Genomic DNA, 15,097 nt, shown 5'->3' with positions numbered 1-15,097 from the left:
ACAGCAGAGACTGAGACAGCATCTGAAAGATAGGACAGTGGAACAGACTCTGAGATTGATTTTTTTCAGTCGTCTGAGTCACAGCCAACAACTCCTCTTCCAGTGATTCTGAGGGAGGTGATGAGGACAGTTGTGCTGTCCCTTCGCAAGCAGTCTGTGCTGCGGGACAATAGCGGGTTAGCCCAACCCAGTGAGCAGGTGTATGTGGCGGCAACAACCTGGGTTTGTAAGGCAGGCACCTGTGTTTTTGGTCCTGGGCTTGGCAACCATATAGGGAAACCTACCAAACCCAGACATTTCTGGAAACTAAATACTTGGGGTAGTCCATGGAGGTGTGGCTTGTGTGGATTCCCTAAAGTTTACTTACCCAGAATACCCTGCAAAGGTGAAATGTTGAATAAAACTCAATTTTTTTCTCCTAAATTTATGTCAAATAAACTACAGGAATATGCCTGGATCCACAAAATTCCTACCACCCAGTGCTTTCCCACCTGTCCTGATAAAAAAGCTACCCCACTTGAGTGCCTGTACCCAGTGCCTGCGTCAGGAATGGCTCACCCCAGGGTCAACAGTTGCCCTCATGTAAGGACTAACATTGACCGTTATGTGATCCATTCCTGTCACGGGCACTAGGCCTACCCACACAACTGAGGTACCACTTTTATCGGACGCCTTGTGGGATTGCTGGGTGGAAGGAAATTTGTGGCCCCCCTCAGATTTCAGAACTTTGCAATACCAAAAAGTGGGGAAATCTATTTATTTTTTTGTTTATTTTAGCCCAATTTTGAGGTTTGCAAAGGATTCTGGGTGACTGAACACAGTGGGAGCCCCACAAGTCACCCCATCCTGAATTCCCCTTGGTGCCTACTTTCCATAGATGTATAGGTTTGGTAGGTTTCTCTAGGTGCCGGCTGAGCTACAGCCCAAAATCCACAGCTAGGCACTTTGCAAAAAACACTTCGTATTTCAATGGAAAAATGTGATGTGTCCATGTTGCGTTTTGGGGCGTTTCCTGTCACTGGCACTGGGCCTAGCCACACGTGTGAGGTACAATTTTTATTGGGAGAACACAGAATAGAAAAGCAAGTGTTATTGCCAATTGTCTTTCTCTACAGTTTTGCCTTCCAAATGAAAGGCAGTGTGTGAAAGAAGCCATTTTGAGAAATGCCCTGTAATTCACATGCTAGTATGAGGACCTCCAAATTCAGAGATGTGCAAATAACTACTGCTTCCAAACTCCTCATCTTGTCAATTTCGGAAAAAAAGGTTTCCTTGATACCTATTTTATATTTTACCAAATTAATTGCTGTATACCCGGTATACATTGAAAACCCATTGTAAGGTGCAGCTCATTTATTGGCTCTGAGTAGCTTGGGTTCTTGATGAACCTATATATCCTCGCTGCCTGGAGGGTCCAGCTACATAACAGTATATTGCTATAGAAAAAAATCTATCATAGTTGGAAAAAGTTACTGAAGAAAAAAAGCGGAGTGAGCGTAACTCTTTCTTGGCAGGCCTAGTAATGCATGGGCTGCAGTGTTTTGGATCACCTGCAGCCTTTTTGTAACCTATGCTGGAATTTTATGGGGAGACCAATTTATTGCCTGAAAAGATTGCTCTGATTTCTGCTTATTTAATGACTCAAAGCAATCAAATGATGGTGTTGACATTTTTAGGAAGGTAGACCGCCTAAAAGTAGCCGAAATGGTTAATTGTCAAACAAAATCTTGGTAGTTGAAGGGCAAAGGACAAAGTGGAGACCATTTGAAGCTGCATTAAAGTTCAGTAGGGATGAGAGATATCCTCCCAAGTACTGATAATGAACGTGAAGGGTTGTGATAAGGGACATTGTAGACTATATCCTGACTAAAGTAGATTTGCCTCGTGCCTCCTTTTTTCCCTCATCAATTACTATAGAATAGGTGTACTTATGTAGTACTTTAAAACACTAATCTCCTGGCTGACCTTTTTCTTACCTCACTTTACGTAGAATGCAGCTCTGATAGCAGCATCTGCTGGTATAATTATCAACTTCTCATTCCTTGAGAGTAAAATCAGCAAGTTAGTAAAGCAATCTTTGGTTTCATCTCTATTTCATGATCTAACTATCTGTTGACACACTGCAGGTCTCTTTTGGAATTACAGGCAAAAGTTGAAGCTCGTCAGTTGTTTACTTGCCTTGAAGCCCATGCATTGCTCACAGATGTATAAAAGGATTTAGATAATTTGTCTGAGCTCTCCCTACAAACTCATCTATTGTAAACATGTCTCTGTGTGTTTCATGTCTGTCATGTATATGGCTACTTTGTTTTTGGTTGACCTGTTGGATTCTTTGAACAGAATAAAACATGAAATACCGTTCCATCTTTTATCCAGTCTGGCTGGACTCTTAGAGCCCTCTATCAGATTGTTTGGGGAGCTTCTAATAGTTCCACACTGATCACATGCATTGACAACTAGGCTGAAACATATTTGTGCTATATGCCACAGGGCTCTTTATGCTCACCTACTTTTCTTCAAGTTATATTTATCCTTAGCACAGCTCTTAGGAATATTGATATGCAAATGTTCTTTCTTTTAACAGGTACATTTGGTAAAGATCTGGAAGAACTTTGTATTCAGTTTAACAATATTTAGCATTGGAAGTATCAGACTTGCTTTAAATGCAGTTTTTAATTGTGGATTCCAGCCATCCGATAAAGAAATTGGAACTCCAGGCTATTGCGTATTTCGTGTGAAGGGTGTAGAGTTCTCAGTGGTCCAAAAAAAATGAAAACCTATGGCTTTATTTTTTTAGGCCCACCTAATATTGGAAAAGAAGATAGATTTGGTTACCAGAAACTGCACTTAATTCATCATCCTGAGAGACAAGATGAGAGATTTTTGGACACTGAAGTAATTCAGCAATTGCTAAAACAAATATTGGTTCACAAATTGGTTATAGTAGTTCAGTCTTTTTGGGGTTTCTAACAAAAATCTAAAATCTTGAACTGATTGCCCAAACTCCAGAACTGTCATTGTCCCAGGTATTTTTAAATTCGACTGTCTCCCTTATTATTTTCTGGATCCAATGAATGCCACAGTTTAGTTCCATACCTGTTTCCATTAAAAATGTATTGTGATTGAACAGATTCTATCTTATGGAATGCCCCAAATAGAGACCCAAGAGCTGAAGGATAAAATGAGTCTCGCTGTTGGTATGCATTTTTGTAGTGTAGGTGATAAGTTAGGTTGTCCCAAGATTTGGGAACAATCTGTTTTTGGAAATAAAGTTTAATTACCAGCCAGTCCCAGTTTAAAAACTCATCAACATTCACTTGTTTCCAGAAGTTGAATTGTACCTCTGAAGTTGTGCACTAGGGTGCTCCAGGGTTTTAGTGATCTAAAAATCTTTTGATTTCAGCAGTTGTTAATATGAACTGCTCACTATTGTTGTTGTTCAGTGTCTTAGCGTTCCAAATTTCTAGTGAAGTTACAAAACCCTTTGGTACGTTATCCCCTACTCAGAAAGTGTTCATGTGTACAAAAGTGATAATCCATTTGCTCCTATGTAGAGCTCTGGTAAAATTATTAATATACCCACACAGCATATGCACTTAGACGTGTTCCTCTGGAGGACCCACTTTTAGAATCCAGTTTAATGTGTTCTGAACCCTAAGTGGAGCAGGAACATTTGACTGTCTCTGTGGGGGAATTGCTTGTTTTGTTCTTCAGCCCAGCAGTTCTAAACTTGGTAAGTGATGTGATATATATTTTGGATATGGTTGGCGACTTGTTTGAACTTGCTTCTCTTTTTGGCTCACTCCAATTTATTTTTGTTTATTTTGCAGTTTTAGATTGCAGATGTTGTCCATTATAGAGCTGTCCCTTCTGCACAGGAAATTAATCTTTTGTAGCTCAGTTGACCTGAGACATCTGAGGGGGGGATAGTTATGGACTAGGACAGAGAAGAATTGAGCAATAAAGTTTCAACTCTCTTTTGAAAGTGAGAAAGTAATGATTAAAATGAAGTGGAAATGGAGTTCAAACTGCAAGTGCCCAGTCAGAAAATGATTGTTTGTATTTTTGGAGAAATGTTTTTACCTCCCTGCACGTCAGTTCCCTTTCTTGCCATAAGGAGGAGTACTAAAACTAGTAAATGCTATTCCAGTGCTACAATAAATTAATGACTGAATAAGGCAGTAAAATGCCTGACTGTTAGAATTATACTTTATATAACATTGAAGGATTCAATTTGATTATTGAAAGTTGCTTATGTTATTGTCTGGTGCTGTGTGATGATACTGTCACACATTGAAGGAAGAATTATGAAATCATTTGAAGTCTGCGGTAGGTTCCAAATTGAATATTTAATCCTATTGTAGTACAGTTTTCACTACGTTTTGTGGTTGGGGTCCTAAACTCCTTAGTTGGATGTGGGGGCCAATGTGCATTGGGATGAAGTGGTATGTACCTTTTTGAACTAGTACGCTCTTAAGTGGGTTGCACAGCACGTGTTCTAGGGGAGCGGTTTATTTCCTTTGTTGGACTCTTCATTGTGTTATGGACACTGGAAATGTGTGCATACCACCCTTCATTGTGGAATATAAGCACATATAAGGGTGCAGCTTATGACCTTTCTTTGCCAGTACGTATGACTTTGGAGCACTTTATTTGATTTATTTGCTTGCAATAGACCTTCTCTATTGACGTGATCATAATCTTGGGTAAAGGTTTTAGGTCCCAGATATGCCTCTGTATTTACAACTGCTGGGAGCACTCTTCAGCTCGATTCTTATGTTTGAGCTGTATCCACTTCGAAATGAGAGAATGGACTGTAAGCTGAGGAAGTGGCTTAGATGATTTGGAGAGGGTCCAGGTGCCGCCAGAGCCATATTGTATTGCGTGTCGCTCTTTCGACTCCCACTCCCTCCAGTATAGTCGGTTTCAGGTTGTGTTTCCCAGAGACAAATCTGGTTGAGACCCAAAGAATGTCCCGATACCAGGAATCCCACCCTAACAACTCTAATTTAGTGATTAAAGCTCTTCTAACATGCATAGAATCCTGTGGCTATGTGGATCTTTTGCTTAGGGTTGACCTTTATCTGACACTGACCTTTTATTGTTCTAGTGATTAATACAGTAAAGTTTTCATCATGGATCCAACCTTCTTGAGTCGGATCCTTGGACAAAGCTTAAAAATCACCCTGAAGTGTGGCTCATTCCAAGGGGTTTTACAGCATGTTGACCCAAGCAGAGCTATACTCCTAAGTAAAGGTAAGCTATTTTTAACTTCTAACATGTGTGATGGTGTGTTTTTTTGTTTGTTTGTTTGTGTGTGTGTGCTTTTATTTATCATTATTATTGTTTTTACCCACGTGTAACACCGCGATGTTCACCTACAGGTCTCAGCCAATTATTTCCTCCTAATACTAACATTGTTGTAAAATATTGTTGCCTGATGTTATGCCCCAGGTCAGAAAGTGAAGAAGTCATCCAGGGTTTTTGATGGATAAGGTCCGTTGATGACGGGAGGCCCAACAACAAAACATCAAAAGATCACTTCAGCTGAACACCTTCCACTTGTCAAAAGAAACAAGTGAAGATCTTTTGGCCATCTGTGGTCAGCTAGATTTTTAGACTCCATATTTCACCCATGGCACATTGATTTTATTCCAATTACTTTTTGAAGGCTAGAAATGTTTATCTGCAAGTTAACAAACTGGTTTCCTTGGCCACACAAGTGGGTAAGATTATTATTTTTTTTTTTTAACAGTAACACCACATAATTTACAATGGCATCTAATGTTTGCGAATCCCACACTTATGGCCTCAGCCGGCGGTAGTGGAAATTACTGCCACCGGCATGGCGGTCTCGACCGCCACGTAATGAAATCAGGGGGGACTGCCACTGGTGGCCCTCCACCACCGCCAGGCAGCCTGGCGATGGTGGAATTCTTTATCCGAAGAGCAACGCTGCTTGCGTTCAGCAGCCAGGAAAAGACTGTCAGAAGGGTTGCTCCAGGACTGGCATGAGCAGTGCAGGGGCCCTATGTACAACCCCTGTCAATTTACGGGCAGTGATTTGCGCGAAGGGTGCTGCTGCACCTGCCGCACTGCAGAATTGATGACGGCTCCATGTGGAGCTGTCGGCAATGTCCAGGCTCAGCGTTGTGCTGGGCCGGCTGTCAGAAACACCGTTTCCGCCTGCCAGCCCAGCAAAATACTAATTATTCGACCGGCAGAGTCTCAAGGGGGCTGGCGGTCTGTGTTCAGACCGCCATCATGAAATCCTCCCGTGTTTATTATGACCCCATTAATGTCTATACCTAGAGTCCAGTACTGATACCATTATGAGTTCAATCCTGTTGCGGTGCAATCATTACGGGTCCCACCGAGGCCCCTTCACACTGACTTCAGTCCAATCCCCTCAGCAAGCGAGAGCAGTCCCTGGCCTAGCCATGTGGAGTGCCCCTCCTCTTCAACAGCAGATGCTATGGATCGTCGTCATGCGTGGATGTGTGTGTTGCACATCTGGAAGGGGTTATAGGTGTGGAGAAGCCCACCACCTCCACAGCAGCTGAGGGGGGAATCACTTGCTCACCATCCAGTGCAGCACATGCAAGCCGTTCGCTCATATCCTTCCACTCCTCCAGGTCACTTTCCGCTTTGTCATCCTTGTGCATCCGACACAGTCTACTTTCCTCAGCCGCAGCCCACTCTAGGCAATCCCTCCATTTCTCCAATCCCGGCCTCTTAGCAGCGCTGGCCCAGTGTATAGCTATGCGTCGCCTTGCGAGTACCAGTCCCTGCTGCTTGAATCTGTATCCTATTTTTTCACTTTTTTGGGCAAAGGTAGTAGGCTCCGGATGCAATGTCGTACTGAGGAATCCACCCCATATGCTGCAACCCTATCTAGTTTCGGTCTTCTTCCCAAAACTGTCTGACTGATGTACATTCCCACATTACATGACCAAACCCGGCTGGAGTTTTGTTGCATCTGGCACAGCTGGCTGGGCACGATGGGTATGCTTTATGCAAGCGCTGTGGTGTAAGGTAAGCCCTGTGTACGAAGTGGAATTGCACAAGTTTAAAACTGGCGTTACTGGCCACTTCTCGAACCTGCAACGGGTCCTTTGCCATTCCCCATCTGTAAGGGGGTTCCCTAGCATATCATCCCAAGCCACACAGCTGTGAGTGAGGTCAGTTTGTCTCTCACACTTCAGGGCCTTATTAAGGCGGGAGATTATGCCACTGGATGAACCAGGGTCGAGAAGCGGTTGTAGTACAGAGGATTGTCCTGGCTCATCTAGGTCCATATCCCTTGAACAGTGCAGGCCACACTCGATACTGTATAAATTGTCATTTATAACCTATTTGACAACAGAGTTCAGCCTCTGCTGGTGACATAAAGGCACTGTTAAGGTACAGGTTGCCTGCTGTAATCCAGCCACCTGTCGTCCACGGAGTGAAATCCATGTCCTCCTGAAGTCGGCAAAAGGGTAGTAACCGGTCAAGGGGTAGTAGTTTAGCATATGGGACATGCTGAAGGACAGTGTGGACCACCCTCTCCCAATCTTGTGTCAACTGTTTGTCAGCAGAACTGGTTCAGGACAGCTGCTCCCACTCATCAAGAGTTGTGGCAGCCCCTGCGCTCCCACGGACCCAGAGAGCAAATCTTTCTCGCAGTTGGGAGTGTCCTCTCACCATAATGCGGTGTATTTTAGTATACCCGCAAAGTGATATACCTGAAGATCAGGGAGTCCAAGGCCCCCCTGTTCCAAATCTAATTTTAGGATTTCAAGCAGGACTCTACTTCGTTTGCCTGCCCAGACCCGTTTCACCAATATTTCATCCAGTTGTTTAAACACCGATGCAGGCAGTGTGCAAAATGAATGTTGCATAAGCTAAAGGCAGTGTGGTAGGAGGATCGTCTTACTCGGTGATACTCTGCCCACAACAGACAATGGTAGCCCCATCCAGAACCGGACTGATTCATGTGAACCTGCCAGCACTCTACCCATATTAAGGTCATTTTGCAGTCAGAGATAGTGGAAACACTAACTCCCAAGGGAGGACCACGTTCAGTAGGTCCTACGTGTTGGTCCTGGCCAGTGCATCTAACAGGAACAGTATTGTTTTGCGGCGGTTAACCATGAGTCCTGACACCTTTCGAAAGTCCCCCATCACCCATAGCAGTCTTTTGACCTACCGCACTGGGTCCCGTACATATACTAACGTATCGTCCGCATACATAGACAGAATTTGGGTCTGGTCTCCCAACTTTATCCCCCACTCTCATCTGTTCTCCAATGTATATCGCCAATGGCTCCATGGCCAGGGAAAATAGGAGCGGGAAGAGTGGGCAGCCCTGCCGTGTGCCACTTTCGTTATGGAGGGGTCTCTGAAACCTCGGCTCCCGCTCATGCCACTGGCCTGTGATATAGCAGCCTCACCCAGTTCAGAAAACCCTCAGAGTCCCATCTGCCGGAGTACCTCGCACAAATATGACCAGGAGAGGGTATCAATATCTAAGGCTACAAGGGCATTCTCCAGATCTGAGGGACCCTTGGCATGCATAACATGCAACAGATGTCTCAGATTCATGTGCATTCCCCGCCCTGGGATAAAGCCACACTGATCGGCAGCGACCAACCTCGTAATTACCTTGTTGAGTCAGAGGGCCAACACCTTGGCCTATAGCTTTGTCCACATTAAGCATTGATAATGGCCTGTACAACACAGGATTGGTGGGATCATTTTCTGATTTGTGGGGGAGTGTGCCCGCTTACTTTGCCTCCAATATTGTCTTGAGTAGTGCTAGGAGTATACGGGCAGCATACCATTGATGATGATCTACTGGGAGACCGTCCGGCCCTGGACTCTTGCCATGGGCCATATCCCTGATGGCGTCCCCTAGCTTTTCCTGCGTGGGGTCTGCGCCCAGATCCTCCACTTGTTCCCCTATTAGCCGTGGGAGGTGTCTCAGCACCAAGAAGTTTGTCATTTCAGTGGTAAACACCACTCGAGACAGAATATACCAGAGCCAGATGGGTACGCCACAGCGTTATTGCCCTTTGTCCTTGTACCGAATTCTGTTTGGGCCGCTCAGGGCGAGTATAAGGGATGGCGGATTCTCCCTTTTAAATAGCCAGGCTAATAGGCGACCCAATCTATCTCCTTCTCTATTCAGATTCTGTTGGTAGCCTTTACGAACATATCGATCTAATCTATTCCAAATTTCTGCTACCTTTCTATGGAGGTCCGCAAGCACTTTGTTCCCACTCTCGGTACCCCTAAGCTCACCCTGCATTGCTGCAAGGCTTCCCTCTGCTGCTCCCAGTTCTTTTTCGAGTTTCTTTCGGATACCATATGGTTTGCTGAGGCTGACTCTCCTTGCCACTACTTTAAATGCCCCCACTCTTTGCCCCGCGACCCTCTGTGTTCCAATTTGTGGTAAAATACCCTCATGTCTAAATCATATTCAGTGTCTTCTAGTACTCCTGGGTGTAGCCTTCACAGGGGGACACTTGGTGTACTGCTGTATGGTTTACACTCCAACGTGAGTGGGTTTGTGAACCGATAGAAAGCGCACCTGGTAGCTTGCAGTCAGCATGTCTGATTCCCTTGTTATTAAGTAGGTGATTATGTGCTCCATGAGTGGGGGAGTAGCATGCGTATTCCTGAAGTCTGGGGTGTAATTCCCTCTATATATCTATTAGCTGTAATTCAGACATAGTGTTGTGCAGCCCTGTCATCATACAGGGCTTTATGCCCATTCTCAGTGGGTGCCTGTCTCGCTGCCCATCTAAGATGCAGTTGAAATCTCCCGCTCATATCCTAGGTAACCCAATGTATGGTATTAATGCAGTTGCAAGTGCAAGGAAAAATTCCCTTCATCCGTGTTAGATGCATACACATTTATCAGGCATACTTCCTCACCATCCAGCAAACCATGCAGTAGCACATATCTCCCAGTGATATCAATACGTGTCCCCTCAACTGAAACTGGGTACCCGGAGCCACCCATATAGGCTCTCCTCGGGTATATGAGGAATAGGTAGAAGAATAGAGTTGGCCCCTCCATCTTTTATGGAGCTTTTGGGCCTCAGACTCTAGCAGGTGGGTTTCTTGGAGAAACACTATATTCACGTGTGTTCTCTTAAGGTATGTGTGTTGGATATGTTTTTATAAACCTATTCAAGCCTCTCACATTCCAAGTGAGCATTCGAACTGTATTAGCCATAACTCAAGCCTTACCTCGTGCTTCCCCCCGCCGTAAGTCTCCTGATCCACTCCTTCCCCCCCCCCCCCCCCACACCCCACACATGGTGTTCACCCCACCCCAAAACCCTTAGTGAAGCCCAGCCTTGATGAACAGTAACATTAAAAATTTCTCCAGTCTAGCTAGGTGTAATGGGGTCCCCAGCGGGTAAACTCCCTACATTGTGTAACTGCAAGGGAAAGAGGGGGTCAAAACCCTGTGTGTGTCCCTCTCTCTCTCCCTTAAGGACCCAGTATATGTTGGGGTTCCCACTGCGTATCCCACACCCTAAAGAGGTGGAGGATACAGGGTAGGTGTAGATTGAATAACGCTAGCTGTAGAGAATCGAAAGATCAGTGTGAGCAAAAATGAAAATTCCCAGAGGTTGAGTAAAAACCTCCTCCTGTGTTTCTCCGGCCCCCTCTCTGACCACCCCCCTTCGCCCCGGGCAATGCCCCACCGTCATGACTCTATTCTTCAGTGCCTTCTGCAAGGGAACTTAACTGTTAATCATCATAGATTCCTCTTGCATGCGGCCAAGGGGACCTTTTATGGTAAACATTAGTAAACTGTTATATTATTCATCGTGGCTTCCGTGTCTGTCCTTCATGTAGTCATTTCACTGCTATCAGTGTTGCCACTCCTCTGCTCCGCCTCCTTCTGTGACTGCAAGGTTCCTCCCTGTCTGTCCACGGACTCTTCGTGCGACCCAGTGCAAGTGACAAATTCAACCAGGGCCCTCGCCTCTTCTCTTTCCATCCTCTGTGACTAAAGATCCAAGGAGTCATCTGGGCGCACCTCGATCCTCTCTGCGGAGCGGAGGGATTTTCTGTCTGCGCCTGCAATTCGCTGGCCCTTTGGGATCAAAGCACTGACCGAGGCACCTGAGCGGCCAGTGCTCCGTGCTGGGATGCGATCACCCTCACGGACCTTCAACCAGTCCCAGGCATCCTCTGGTGTTAAAAAGAAGTGTGTGCGGCCCTCGTGAAATAACTTTAGCTTTGTTGGGTAAAGGAGCTTATATCTTAGTCCCATGGCTTTTAGTTTTTGCTTCACCCCACTGTAGAACTGTCTCTGCAGCTGCACTGCTCTGGTGTAGTCCGTGATGGTCCTGATGGTATAATTCTCACACTGCGGGTTGCCTTGTGTTCGAACTACACCCAGAATCTCATCTTAGTCCTTGTGATTGAGCAGTCCCTATGATAGTGCGGGTGGGTGTCGGGGGTAGTGGGGCCTAGGACCTGTGGGGCCACTCAATTGCAAAAAAGTTAGAGAGATTCGCCTTCAGGAGGGTTGATGCTATCCATTCTTCCTGAAATGCCTTCGACCTGTTCAAACCCCCTACACCCTGACCTCTCTGGGAATCCCACAAACCTGAGATTATTTCTGCGGGATATACCCTCTGTGTCTTAAACGCTTGTCTCTAGTGCCCTTGAGTGGGTTTCAATTGCTATCACCGTGGCTCAGAGTTTTGCCATCTCATCACGCAGCTCCTTCTCCTGATTTTCTGTCTGTCGATCTTTTGGCCACGTTATGCAGGTCAGCTGGAGAAGATTCACATCTGGGTCAATGGCGTTGATTTTTGTTTGCACTGCCTGCCCCCTTGATATTTGAGACCCAAAAAGCTCTGCAGGGGGCTGCGCAGAACCTCTCCCATCGTGCTGACCACCACCCGTGGTCTGTGCTGTATATCGGTCAATTTTTGTCTGCTGTGACCTCCTGGCCACTCTGTCCTTACCCTTGTTGTGATTTTTATATATCTGGTGCAAGGAGGCACACCCTGACCAATTGTCCAGTCTGTTTGACACCACAGGTGCTATTTCGGGCCCATCTGCTATGCTGGTGTTGTTGACCAGGTTCTATGACCGGTGAGCCGCAGTACCTACCATGTGTTCTCAATGTCCAGGCCCGGATCTCCCGGGGCTCATCTGCACCGCAGCAGAAGCCACGTGGGTGACGGCGAACAGAGCACTCTGTGTTGGTCAGTCTCATTTGAAATTGTTTGTCCTCGGTTGGTGACCACCACCAGGCGACGTAGTACGGGAGGGAGCAGCCAGTCAAAAGCAACAGAACAGGGTGCCTAAAACACGGGTGGACAGTGTCTTCTCTAGCAGATATGGGGAAATATCCAGTTGCCTGGCCTCTTCCAACCTCCGCTTTCTGAGTTCCCTTTCCATTAAGTTATCCTCAGGGTGGGAGGCTTGGGAATTGTGAGACACAGAAGTTATGTGGGAATTGGCAGAGTTGGACCTGTCCCTAACTGACTGGACCCTAGTAACCTGGCCTTTAGGAGTGAAAGGTGCCCTACTGAGGTGACCCACTCCCACTACCAGTGTCACTAGGTGGCCTGCTAGCTGACAGGTCCTTGGAAGAACCCTCCCCAGCAACCTCAGGGGACTCCTCTGAGTCTGACTGTGTACCCCTCCTCCTCCACCTCCTGATCCTGGGATGGGCCAGACTGGTTCTGGTCACTTTCTAGGAGAAGGCTGAGAAGAAGATCTTTTGTAGGATTCTTTCCAATTGCTAAACCTCTTTCAATGCAGAGACCCCTCAAACCTTTAAAGTTTAGATTCCCATATGTTACCTGGACAACTGTGGGAGTAAGCTCTACTGCAGACATGACAGAAAAAGGTTTAGGACAGAGAGAAAAAAGTTTTTAGACTTTTGAAAGGACAGAGAAAAACGTTTTCAAACTTTTGAATTTATTTTTGAAAGTTTTCAGAAACTTTAATCGTGTACATTCTGAAGTATTTGGTATATGTTTTTCTTATGAGAAGCCCCAATGACAGTGGTAAAGCAGTTGCAAGTACTTATCCCACTGCTGCACCACCAATGTAGGAGGCTGGTCTGGCTTATAGTGGGTACTGTCAACACCAGGGCAGTGCGCGCTCTATGGGTGACTAGAATGCAAAAACCCAGCACTCAAGATAACGTAATTTATGCATTGTGCTGATATGTTGTTGTTTAACCTTTTGCATTGCAGAGTTCAATCCTGAAGACTTATTTTTAAGGTGCTTATAAATACTGTTCATTTGCAATGTATTGCTGCAGGCTTTCAGAGTGTGTCAGGGTGTGGTCCCTTTCCAGGGCCTTATAGAAGCTTTCCCTGCAGCATGCCTGGGTGTGGTTGTGGGCTGGGCCAAGACTCTATAAAAGGGAGCCAGCCCTTCTCCACGTGCTCACTATTCAGTGCTCCCGGTGCAGAGCAGCAGCAACTTCCTGAGCTCCTGTTCCGGTGGCCTATTCTGATCTTCCAGGCCTCGGACCTTCATTCTTCATTGGTGATCCTTGTTCAGGGCGGTAAGACGGTGGTTGGGCTGGGCCCCCGACTCCGTTATTGAGGAAGTTCGAATTCTTGGGCCTAATTCTTGCATGATTAACAAATTACTCTTGTGCGTGTGAATGTGCGCTTGGGCATTTTGTGGCATTTGCATGCTGTTACTCGAAGCAGCAAGACGTGTGATTCTTTCTCCGTGTTTAACTCTTGTTGTTCATTGTGCGCTACCATTCCTTGACAGTTACATGGTGGCCTTCGAATCGGCGAGATGCACGATTCGTTCTCTAGTGATTTAACCCTTGGTATTCATTGCACGCTACCATTCCTTGGCATTTATATGGTGGCATTCGAATCGGCAAGACGCGCAATTCTTTCCTCGTGCTTAATTCATGTTGTTCATTGTGCGCTACCATTCTAAGCCATTTACTTGGTAGTACTCGAGTTGACAAGTCGTGTGATTTATTCCTTGAATCTACGTTGTGTTATTCATGGTAAACAATCCTTCTATGGTGTTTGCTACCGATGTGAAAATCTGCAATGTGCGCAATTCATGTTCCAACATTTTGAGAGAACAAAAGGACAGAGTTCTAGATGTAATGTTGTGTTTTCTTAATATGTATTCTCAAAAAACATTCATAAGATGATTTAGAACTTATTCAGATTGTTTTCCTGATTCTCATGCAATGGAAAGTACTTGAATTTGAAAGTTTCATTTAACCTCTCTTGATTCCCTCACAGGTATCCAGTCATCTTGAAGCCTAGTCATTTTAAGTCTATTCTTAGGTTGTTCATGTTTTCAGAATGATGATGCTTAGTCATAGCCTAGTACTGATTTCATGAGATGTAATTTTGATGTTGTGTGTCTTAACCTTTTGCTTCCTACAGGTCTCCTTCCCAGCTGTACCCTTCCTAATCCCCTTTTCCCCACTTGTACTCTCTTAGACTCTGTGACAAATCTAATCCGAGTATTGGAGCTGTCTTGTGGTGGAAGTGTTGGGAACGTGCACAGACCCTGAGGATCTGGTGACTCTGACAGGTACCTTATGGTACTTACACCTTGTGGCAGGTCCAGTTATCCCTTATTAGTAGTGTTCTAGCAGCTTAGGCTGATAGAGGTAGCTATAGCAGAGCAGCTTAGGCTGAAATAGGAGAAATGCAAAGCTCCTACTATACCACTTATATCACTATATCATAAGAAACACAATACTCAGAGTTACTATAAATAAAGGTACTTTATTTTAGTGACAATATGCCAAAAGTATGTCAGGGAATATACTCCCTTAGTAGGTAAGATAAGACAAATACACAAAATATACACACAAACCAAAATCAGGTAAGTAATCGGTTAGAAAAGTAGGGCAAACACTGTAGAACACAATAGAATGCAATAGGCCTAGGGGCAACACAAACCATATAATAAGGTGGAATGCGAACCACGAATGGACCCCAGGCCTAGTGTAGTGTGTAGAGGGTCACTGGGAGTGTAAGAAAACACTAAGGGTGTCCAAGATACCCCACCCCAAGACCCTGAAAAGTAGGAGTAAAGTTACCCTACTACCCAGAAAAACAGTAAAGTC

At 45.3% G+C, this 15,097-nt stretch overlaps 1 protein-coding gene across 3 annotated transcripts in view; it reads left to right on the top strand.

Annotated features, from left to right (window-relative positions):
- Nucleotides 1-15,097, top strand: part of EXD1 (exonuclease 3'-5' domain containing 1) — a 555,213-nt gene that overhangs the window by 27,606 nt on the left and 512,510 nt on the right. For all 3 annotated transcript variants that reach the window (XM_069208820.1, XM_069208819.1, XM_069208821.1), the window contains one exon: nt 5,111-5,256. In XM_069208820.1, the coding sequence (XP_069064921.1) occupies nt 5,136-5,256 (121 nt within the window). In that variant the 5' untranslated portion in view covers nt 5,111-5,135. The remainder of the gene's footprint in view (nt 1-5,110; nt 5,257-15,097) is intronic.

The sequence above is a fragment of the Pleurodeles waltl genome, chromosome 9 (assembly GCF_031143425.1).
Source record: "Pleurodeles waltl isolate 20211129_DDA chromosome 9, aPleWal1.hap1.20221129, whole genome shotgun sequence".
NCBI lineage: Eukaryota > Metazoa > Chordata > Amphibia > Caudata > Salamandridae > Pleurodeles > Pleurodeles waltl.
The sequence above is the reverse complement of the archived record's forward strand: the minus strand, read 5'-3'. Positions and strand labels throughout refer to the sequence as shown.